General features: G+C 34.5%; 1 protein-coding gene across 1 annotated transcript; it reads left to right on the forward strand.

Moving 5' to 3' along the window:
- Nucleotides 1-3,324: 3,324 nt before the first annotated feature.
- LOC108774506 (uncharacterized protein K02A2.6) lies at nucleotides 3,325-9,350 on the forward strand. Its single transcript, XM_018540637.1, has 6 exons — nucleotides 3,325-3,585; nucleotides 6,678-7,674; nucleotides 7,879-7,986; nucleotides 8,308-8,618; nucleotides 8,706-9,065; nucleotides 9,201-9,350. Exons 1-6 carry the CDS (start codon nucleotides 3,325-3,327, stop codon nucleotides 9,348-9,350), a joined length of 2,187 nt encoding a protein of 728 aa, XP_018396139.1.
- Nucleotides 9,351-12,033: the final 2,683 nt, after the last annotated feature.

Genomic DNA, 12,033 nt, shown 5'->3' on the forward strand with positions numbered 1-12,033 from the left:
TCTACGTCACGGCAGGGGAGGGGGATGACGTCACGGTTGCGGGTGAGGGGGGTACGGCGCCACGGGGAGGGAATGACGTCACAGGGCGAGGGGATATGACGTCACGGGAGGGAAGGGGTATAACGTCACAACAGGGGAGGGGGATGACGTAACGGGGAGGGTGATGACGTCACAGGGTGAGAGGAGTATGATGTCACGGGAGGGGAAGGGTGACGGCGCAGAGGGATGGCGGGGAGGAAAATGACGTCACCACTGATCTCTATTATACACTAGATAGGATATAGGTTGAAAAATCTGTGATTTTATTTGGAGGGGGCTGGTATGCATTTGCAAACAGCCAATCACGATATTGGTCACTCGTGTTCAGTCGGATATAATCGGACGTCTCCGGATACTCGGTCGGCCTGCCAAATACATTAAAAATTTTCGATAGGTTACGTACAAATTTTGTAACGAAATTGTTGAAATATATTATACATTTGACTGTATTCACATTAAAGGAAAGCAAAACAATGAGTCGCGCGTAGAATAAGTGAGAGCATGAACGAGTGTATGAAGGGAACACATACATGTAAGTCACCCCTCTTGTAGCATATATGTGTGAGTATCACGCGATCGCCAGAGTTGCCGAAACGGCCGACTGAGCGTTAGCAGATAGAAATGAGTCGTCGCCGACTACACATCTTGCTAAAACCGCATTATATTAACATGGTAGCAGAGCGTGGTTCCAATGTCGCCAAACCGCATGCAAATGCATAGTGATCTGGACACGTGGACACAAATCGACTGAGAGTGAAGCTAAGTTTTCTAAAGTATATAAATGAGCGAGTGTGAACAAAAAGAAGATAAAACCGAAGAAATTAAGAAAGCCAAGATACTGAGAAGGTTTGCGGAAGTTACGGAAAAGTTTTTGAGTGTATTAAATTTTGTGTATGCTGAAAAAGGACAACTAGAAGAAAAACAAGACAAAATGGAGAAAAAGGAGTTTTTGATACCTGTGTTTGATGGAGAGGACTATGCTATGTGGAAGAAACGGATAACAATGTTTATGAAAATGAAAAAATGTGATATAGTGCTAACGAGAGAAAAGGCCACTACAGATGAACCCATATGGGATGAACATGATTTAAAAGCTATAAATATAATATATAGCTCCATTTCAAATAAGCAGCTAGAGTTTGTATGCAAGAAACAACAGCTTATGGAATAATGAGGAAATTAGACGGCATGTATTTGAAAGAATTCACAGCGCTACAAATTGTGTGCAGAAACAGATTGCAAAAAATGAGACTGAATAATTATAGTGAAACGGCGTCTTTTTTCAATGATTTTGAAAAATCCGTGAATGAGTTAAAAGCTGCAGGTGCTCAAATAAGTGAGAAAGAAAAGCTAAATTATATGCTTAACACATTGCCAGAATCATACAGTTATATTGGCGATTTAATTGATACGTTAAAAGTTGAAGATCAGACAGCAGACTATGTAAAAAATAAAATAAAAATGGCTGAAATTAAGAATCAAAACAATCATCCAGGAAGAAGATCGAATGCTTTTGTAACAACGAAAGGAAATTGTTACAAATGTGGCAAAACCGGGCATTTCGCAAGAGAGTGCCATGATGGCGGCCAAACAGCACAAAGCGGTGGAACATGGCGAGGCTCAACACGTGGTCGCAGCAACAGAAGAGGAAGAAGAGGCAACTTCAATAGAGGGCGCGGGAACTACCGCCAGCAGCCTGGGACAAGCACTACACACGAGCAGAACAGCTCAAGAATCAGCGCCTGGATAGCAACGGCGCACACGATGTACACCAGCGACGACGGTGATAGGTTACGTAATTCTGAAATAGAATGGTTACTCGATAGCGGGTGTACTGATCACATAGTGAACGATGATAGATATTTTGAGAAATCGATTGTACTTGAAAAACCGGTTAACATTTATTTGGGCGATAATAGACATATTAAGGCAACTAAAATCGGAAATGTAGTAAGCTATTTTAATGCTTTTGGAACAAATAATAAAGTAAATATAAGTAATGTATTTTATGCTAAAGAAATGAATGCTAATTTGATAAGTTTTGGAAAATTAATAGATGAGAATATGATTGTTGCTAAAGAAAATACTGTAAAAATAATTGACAAAAAAGGAAAAATTATTGCTGTAGCTTACAAAGAAAATCAAGTACTTAAAATGAAAAGTAAAGTAGAATGTAATAAAACTTGGGTATATAATACTGTTGGAATGGATTAATGAATGTACTCGAAGATACTGATTAGATTAACGCATGTATTTACACACCCGTAGCGATACAAAAAGGAAACTATCGTAAGAAGCGACCGAAATATATATTAGCCGAAAAAGGCAGACCAGTGAACAACAAACGAAAGAGACGCCAGCTCAGCACTACCAACTACTGGACAAATAAAAATAAAGAGTGCATTAAGTACACGACTAAAGTGTATACGTTCATTGGTTCCTGTTATCCAATGAATGAGCGTCTTGAATACGCATCTTTCTAACAAATACCGAGCGAAATAATAATAATAATAAGATAACTCAAAAGGAAAGATGGCATAGAATCTTAGGTCATGTAAACTTGGGCTATTTAAATATATTATGTTCACAACAATTGCTAGAGGGCATACCGGATAAACTTGAAACCGAATTTATGAAGTGTAAAACTTGTATAGAAAATAAAATGCATAATTTACCGTTTCAAAATAATAGATCAAAGGCAAACGATATTTTAGAAATTATACATACGGATGTATGCGGCAGCTTTAAAACCGCTGGTCCAAACGGTGAAAGATATTTCTTTTATTGTTGATTATAGTAAGATAGCTAAAGTTTACTGTATAAAGTCCAAGGACGAAGTATTTGACTCTATGGTAAATTATATAAATGAAGTAGAAAATTTAACTGAAAAGCGAGTAAAGAAAATAAGATGTGATAATGGTAAAGAATACTTAAACAATCGTTTTTACAAATATGCAAAAAATAAAGGTATTTTTATAAATAATTGTCCAGTGTACGTGCATGAATTAAACGGTACTGCGGAACGGTTTTATAGAACAATAATGGATATGGCGCGTTGCCTATTAGATGAGGCACAAGTATATAAAGAATATTGGCCAGAAATAATTACGTGCTTCGACGTATTTAAAAAATTGCTCATTAGCAAACACGATTGAAAAGAAAACGCCGTATGAAATATTTTTTAGAAAAGGACCGAACGTTAGTCATTTAAAATTGTACGGGAGTAAAGTCTTTGTTAGAAAACCAGAACAGAAAAGATTTTCTAAATGGGATAAGAAAGCAGATATGGGGATTCTGTTAGGCTATAGTGATGTTGGCTATAGAGTGCTGGTAAATAACCGAATAATAGTTACGCGACACGTGGATATTGTCGAAAAAAACATAAAGTATATTAACCTTGATGAAGATGAACCCGCTTATTTATTTCCTTCTACTTCGACTCTCGAGTTAAGTAGAGGAGAAGATAGTGATCACGAAAACAATTTAAATGATAGCGTTTTTGAAAGCACGGACGAAGACGATGAAGTTAAAATTGATAAAGAAAATGTAAGTTCAAAAATTCCTCGCAGATCTACACGCGATAGGAAAAGTCCAATAAGATATCCAGAAAATAGTTCAAATAATATTTCTGTAAATTATTGTAGGGTAGACACGCCTTATACATTTGAGCAGACGATAAATAGCGATGACATTAAAAATTGGGAAATAGCAATGAATCAAGAAATAGATTGTATAATTAAGAATGAAACTTGGAAATTAGTAAACAAACCCTTATAGAAAAGTATTACTGGTTGGTTAGTAATTTATTACTGAAATATTGAAATTTATTACTGGCAGTTAGTACTTCATTCTTGTACTCTAGTAGTTCAATTACTGATCTATGAATAATTTTAGTAATTCGTTCTGAGATTTGAAGTACTGAGTATTTCAATACTTGCTTATGTAATAGTAAAATACTGAAGTACTGTGTGATACAGTAGTTAAATTCTGGTATGAAATACTAATAGGATAAGTAAGTAGTTTCCCTAGTAATTTATTTCTTGTTTTAGTACTGTTGCAGTACTTAAGTACTGGCGAAAATGATATCCAACTATTGGGGTAAATACTGAAATACTAAACTTATATATTTTTTACCTATTTTTGTACCTCCTAAATTTTTGAATATATTATAACCTATCTCTACAGTATATTTATAGTACAATTTTTTGAGATAATAAATGTATAAACTATAATATATAAAAATAAAAACCTAATATATAATATAAAATAATAATTAAATAATTAAATATGTAATCAATAATTTAAAGCTGAATAATCAATTTTATAATACAATATATGGATTAAAGATTGAATTAAAGGACGGGATTAATTTTTATGGAAACATAAAATGTCCTATAGCTTTACTTATATATATATTTTTTATTGGATTTGTAAAATGTATTTCTCTTGGGCTAAAACAATACATTATGTAGTAACAAACATATTCAGAATTGAAGAATATTAAGACAGAAGTACATATGTACTATATATAAATTCAGATATCGAAGATAAATATAATAAAAATAAAATTTTACTTTCGTTATACTCTTATTTTTAACTGTTATTATACTTGAAATATTATTTGTTGAAAAATTTTATCTGTTATATATTACCTGTGTTAGTCTCTTTCAAAAGAATTAACTAGAGGATATACGCATAGTTTGCTATCGTATGGCATTACAACGCATTTGCATTGTATCATTTCGGGAAAAATAACCACACATTCAGAAGTCATTTCCATGATACTACAGAAAATGTTAGAAGAGACATTGATTGAACGATTTTTACAAATAGTATCATTTATTAATAAGTGAAGACGTGTACCTAATAAAATGCATTTCATATGATTGGATTGAAGAATCTTAACTATAAGTATATGTGATATAGAGACCACTGTTTTATTTTGCAAGTAAACAATATTATTAATGCGTCTTCTCATACGTTCATATTATATATTACTTACGTAGTATATAATATTCACACTTTAACATATCTTATATATGATCGCACTAACAACAGCAAAAAGCATTTATTTTTAAAATGTAAAAAACTGTTATATATACATATATTGTTACCTACGCCTATATAATAAGCGACACACATGCGCGGCTCGGTAACGATCTGGTTGTCGACCGGCAGAAGGTCGACACCAGGCAGTTGTGTATAGACAGTCAATAGACACACTCTTTGTATTAGCACTCGTATATCGGTATACTGGCATATTCTAATTAGCGCATACTTCTCATTAAAACTACGAATTAAAGAACGATTAGTGACAAACACAACAATTGGCGACGAGGATTATGGAGTTCAAAGAAGTACTCATGTCACTAATGCAGCAGCAGCAGCAGCAGCAGCAGCAGCAGCAGCAGCGGCAGCAGCAGCAGCAGCAGCAGCAGCAGCAGCAGCGGCAGCAGCAGCAGCAGCAGCAGCAGCAGCAGCAAGCACTCATGCAGCAGCAAATAAAGCAGCAACAAGATTTTATGAATCACATGTCATCGATGTGGGCGAATTCAACGGATTCTTCAAGGAGAGATACAAAAATGGAATCACTGGAAAATTCCATGTCTGAATTCATTTACGATCCAGAAAATAATTTTACTTTCGATGCACGGTATGTATGCTATCAAAGTCTATTCCAAGTCGACGCGCGGGAATTAGACGACGAATCCAAGGTCAGACTTTTATTATGTAAAATGAATACAATTTCACATAAACAGTACGTTAATTACATACTGCCGAAAGAATATAAAAACTTTGATTTCGAAACTACAGTAAACAAACTCACACGGTTATTCGGAAAAAAAAATTTTCCTCTTTCACCAGCGTTATAATTGTATGAATACAACGAAATCAGCAAATCAAGATTTCATTTCTTATACAGCGCTAGTCAATAAACGTTGCGAAGAATCAAAATTTACTACAATTACTGCCGATCAAATGTCTTATTTTTGCATGCGGTTTAAAATCGCTTACTGAAGCCGATATTCGAACTAAACTTCTCAATTTAATTGATACAAGGTCAGGTACAATTGATGATCTCGCAATGGAATGTCAGCGACTCACAAATCTCAAACAGGACATATCCTTGATACAAAACCAGGGATCGTCTGAGTCAAAAGCAGTGGCGATAGTCAAAACCGATTAACAACGCAAACCACAGGTGAAAAACACGAATAAATCAAAGAATCGACAAAAGTAAGAAACAAATAAAAAATTCTTTACCTAACAAAGATTCAATGCCTTCAACACCGTGTTGGTTTTGCGGACAATTACATTATTCTAAGTTTTGTACTTTCAAAAATCATAAATGTCAAAAATGTAATACTGTCGGTCACAAAGACGGATATTGCGCTTCAACTCAGAGAGTCAAAACGAAAACAAATAACGAAACGGCAAATCAAAACGTCAAGACGATTAAGGTCAATCAAGTTAATTCAAATCTTACTCGCAAATTTGTGAATATTTCGATAAATAATCAACCAATTAAACTGCAACTTGATACGGGATCAGATATTACCATTATATCAGAAAAGATTTGGTCTTTGTTGGGAAAGCCTAAAGGTTGTTCAACGTCTCATGTCGCACGTGACGCGTAGGGAAATCAGATCAATTTAAATCAAGAAATTAATTGTGAAGTAACCTTGAACGGAGTTATCAAACAACTACGATGTTTCGTAACAGCAAATTCGGATCTCAACATCATGGGTCTCGATTGGATCGCAGCTTTTGATTTATGGCAATGCAGTCTCAATAGCTTCTGTTCCAAGATCCATTCTCAAGCAGATTCGACGCACTTTGATATATCCTTCATTAAAGAAAATTTTAAAGAGGTATTTTCCTCTCAATTAGGTCGCTGCACGAAAACTAAAGTCAAACTGAATTTAAAAAATAATTCAAAACCTATTTTCAGACCTAAGAGACCGGTTGCTTACGCAATTTTACCTCTAGTCGGCGCAGAGTTTACAAGACTGGAACAAAATGGAATCATTTCACCAATCAAGTATTCAAACTGGGTAACTCCAATAGTTGTATTAAGAAAAAAAAATGGAAACATTAGGATCTGTCCGGATTTCTCAACTGGACTTAACGAATCATTAGAACCTAATCGTTATCCACTCCCATTACCAGATGAAATATTTTCGCAACTGTTAAACTGTAAGTATTTCAGCCAGTTAGATTTGTCAGACGCATTTCTTCAAATTGAAATAGATGAACAATCAAAGCATCTTCTAACAATCAATACTCACAGAGGTTTATACGTTTATAATCGTTTACCTTTCGGAGTCACCACAGCTCCAGGTGAATTTCAATCAATCATCGATTCAATGATATCTGGACTAGAAAACGTTTTTGTTTATATTGATGATATTGTTGTGGGTGGAGCTACAGTTCAAGAGCATAATCAAAACCTAACTTATTTATTAGAGCGAATAAAGGATTGTGGTCTACATCTGCAAATAGAGAAATGTTGTTTCTTTACTACACAGATCAATTATCTGAGTTATGTCATCGATGGACAAGGGTTACATCCAGATCCTACAAAAGTCGAAGCAATTAAAAACATGCCTGAACCACATAATTTAACCACATTACGTTCGTTTTTAGGAGCAATCAATTATTATGCATGTTTCATTTCAAATATGCACATTCTTAGACGTCCTTTGGATAATCTTTTAAAAAAGGATTCTAAATGGAACTGGTCTTCAAAATGTCAATAATCTTTTAATCAGTTTAAGAGAATTCTTTCTTCAAAGCTCTTATTAACTCACTACAATCCTCAAAATGACATTATTGTAGCAGCAGATGCTTCAAATGAAGGATTAGGAGCATGCATTCTTCATAGATTTCCAGATCATTCGATCAAGGCAATCAGTCTCGCCTCAAGGAGTCTCACAGAAGCAGAACGTAAATACAGTCAAATTGAAAAAGAGGCATTAGCAATCATTTTTGCAGTCACGAAATTTCATAGAATGATTTTCGGAAGACAATTCATACTTCAAACGAATCACAAACCATTACTTCAAATATTTGGTAACAAAAAAGGAATTCCGTCGCATACAGCCAACCGTTTTCAGCGATGGGCACTTCAATTATTATCTTACGATTTTAAGATAGAATATATCAAGACGACAGAATTTGGACACGCGGATGTTTTATCAAGACTAATCAGTCATTAACAACGTCCTGAAGAGGATTTTGTAATCGCTTTTGTCAAAATGGAAACAGATTTATTCTCAGTCCTAAATGAATCACTTCAGTCCTTTCCAATCACATTTCAACAAATCAAGGAAGCAACTAAAGAAGATGACATCTTACAAAAAGTTATCAACTTTACTTTGAATTCATGGCCGCAGAAAGTAGATGATTCGGATTTACAACCATTTTTCCGCCGTCGAAACTCACTAACCGTGATTCAAGAATGTCTTCTTTTCAACGACAGAGTTGTAATTCCTCAACAATTCCATCAACAAATTCTCAAACAAATTCATAAGGGTCATCCTGGAATGGAGCGAATGAAAATCATAGCACGTTCGTACGTATATTAGCCAAGGATAGATCAGCAAATAGAAGAATTTATCAGAAATTGCAGAAATTGCGCACTCGCCGCGAAATCACCTATCAAGGTACTATTATCAAGCTGGTCTCTTCCTGAAAAACCATGGCAAAGAGTTCACATAGATTTCGCAGGACCGTTAAATGGAGAATATTATTTTGTTTTGGTCGATGCCTTTTCAAAATGGCCTGAGATAGTTCCAACACAAACAATCACAGCTCAGCAAACTATCGAAATCCTTCAAGAAATTTTTGCAAGATTCGGTGTTCCTGAAAGTCTAGTGTCAGATAATGGAACTCAATTCACCTCAGAAAAGTTTCAAAACTTTTGTCTTTTACAGGGAATCAAAAAAGCGGAAAATGCTTTCTGGTCGTTCGGCGATCTTCCAATGATCGTTGTGGGATACGGCGCTTCGGCGGAGGTCCTGCCTGTGAGTCCGTTCCCGGTTGACGTCTCTCTCCGAGGCGTCTGCAATAAGGGTGCGATAATACACCAAATAATAGCGACATTAGTAACAAATATGAAATAATACGACCTGCGTGTACCGCGCTTCTCGTGACTTCAGCCAAATTCTTCATACAGCAATCTCTTCCTCGTAGGAGGCGACCTCTTCTCTCTTCTAGCGGTAGGTGAGACAACCGAACACAAGAATACAGCGCAGCCACCGGCTCTGATCGTGAATTACCGGCAAAATCCGAGCTCAGGATCGTCTTAATATTAACTAAAACTTAACCAAATAGCGACAAGATGGAAAAAAGAAAAATAATACAATAATCGCAAAAAGAGAATAAAAAAATAAGTAATACAATAATTGCAAAAAGGAAATAAAAATAAATAATAATGTCGCACATTCACTTGTGCGCTCGCCTGTTGACAATGAAGGATCCAGGATCTCGCATTATGCTGCTTTTCCGAGTGATTGACAAAATGTCATGTCACAATATCAAGCGACGCGGTAGCGTCACGACGCCAAGTGTATAAAGTAAAAATATAACCGTTTGACTGCTTGGCATGATCGCTTGACTTGATTGATGCGTGTATATGTTCATGTCGCTGTCAAATTCACGACGCTACTACTAGCTTTATCACGAGTTTTCACATCTTCAAACTTTAGATTAAAATTACTCAGAATTTAAAAGCCCAATCAAAAATCTAAAAACACTTTTATTACATAATGTCATCGGTATCTTTCGATCGCGACCAGTTCGAATAAAATTGGTGCAGCCGATACCGAGATCTAGAGACCGAGTCCCGATAACTATTTTAGAAATAGAATCTGCATTTATTTTTAGAGGATTTAAATTTCCTACATTATTATCATGTTTTCAAAATTTACAAAAAGCGGTGAAATCTCTTAAAAAAACCTTTTTTTAAAAAAAGAAAAAGCATACGCCAAGTGCATAAAAATATATTGAACTTCTTGATCAAAAACAGATATGAGATGAATATAATTGACCAAGTGTATTCTTCATTACGCCAGTCACATAAGACAGACCGAAAGTGACTATAATTGTCAACTGGATTATAGTGAAGAAAAAACTTGGCGTGCCAGGGTCGCAATATTCTAGAATCTTGGTTCTATCGCAATATTCTGCAGTATACACTATATATGCGAAAACAATAATTCAACAAAGAAAAGATGTTAATAATTGCTTACTGAACATAAAAAATTGTTATTTATAATTTATAATGTTTCTAAAATATATATCTAAACATTATATTTGTCCATAATTTACATCACATCTATTATTTGTGAATATATTTTCATGTTTTACAAATTATATCACTATGTTATACGTATATATGATATTATATCTGTATACATATGTCTGTTATTTTAATTTATAATGCAAATACTATGTTGAAATAATGTTTTCACTGCATACTGTTTACAATTAATGCGACCCGGGCACGTCAAGTTTTTTCTTCACTATAATCCAGTTGACAATTATAAACACTTTCGGTCTGTCTTATGTGACTGGCGTAATGAAGAATACACTTGGTCAATTATATTTATTTCATATCTGTTTTTGATCAAGAAGTTCAATATATTTTTATGCACTTGGCGTATGTTTTTTCTTTTTTAAAAAAAGGTTTTTTTAAGATATATACATATATGTATATATATATATATAGTTTAATCTCTCACCTAGAACACTATATTTGATTCAAGATTTTGGAGTGTAAGTTAACTAGTTTTCAATCACGTATATCTTCATAAGTATATGTTTACAAAAATAAGTAATGAAAAGGCTCAACATGTATAAAACAATATAAATAAGAAAAAGGGCAAAGAGCCAAATATGTTTAACGTACGTATAATTTAAAAAAACAAACTATATACATATAAAATTTCCAGACGTTTCGACTCCGATCGGGTCATTTTCAATGTATAAAAGTAAAATTTAAATATAATTAAAAAAGTACAATAAATATAAGACATTCTTCGGTTAAATAATACAAAAATTACAATCTTCATCCAAACTGCATAATTAAGGTACAAAAGATGTAGAAAACTGATGTCATAAGAGTAAAAAAGATCCTAATAAAAATACAAAATAAAACTTAACGGAGTCATAAAAATTATTTTAAAAGTATATGAATTTATGTACCTTGTCAAAATTGGTAGAAAAAGAATTAAAATATCCATGAATAAAATTCTTCTGTGTCACAATACAAATGATAATCAAAATTGAATAAGATACTCTGCAGCTATGAGAAAAGAGTGCTGATCTTTGTGATGACAATTGGAATAATGCCGTTAGGATAGAAAGTCAAAGAAGGAAAAAGAGGAAAACAAGGATAGACAAATTCAAGAAGAAGAAAGAGAATGTATCATATTGGTGTACATATCGGGCAAAGACTCTGTGTCATTTTGTTTGTTTATGCCGTGTGTCTGTTTTTTAATATACACTTTGTTATAGCCCGAATGGCTATCACTTATTTTATTAATTATTTCTTTTCAACCGGCATAGCAACCGGCACCGGAAATGCAAATCTGCACATTCTTTAAACCGCGCGCGACAAAGCGTCGATCTAAGATCATAGCGCGCGAAATACCTAAATGCACTCGGCATGGCAACCAACAGCGGAAGTGCAAGATTGCACATTCTTTAATCACGCGATCGCGCCTCTAGCGCGACGAATATTACCATATATGGTCCGATCGAAGACCAAAAGCGACATCATCAAACTCAATATAAGCGACCGCCTAAATGCCGAGCGCAGAGTCTTGTCTTGAAATCTAAAGGTAACGATACGTTACGCGCGTCGCGAGAACCGAGTCAAGTAACATCCGCGATACCGTCGCCGACCGGTTTACTCATAAGTCACTCATAAGTCAATAACTTTAAAATATATTCATTTAACTAAACAACTGTATTAATTAAATGAGAGTT

The sequence above is a fragment of the Cyphomyrmex costatus genome, unplaced genomic scaffold, assembly GCF_001594065.2.
Source record: "Cyphomyrmex costatus isolate MS0001 unplaced genomic scaffold, Ccosl1.0 scaffold257, whole genome shotgun sequence".
Lineage (NCBI taxonomy): Eukaryota > Metazoa > Arthropoda > Insecta > Hymenoptera > Formicidae > Cyphomyrmex > Cyphomyrmex costatus.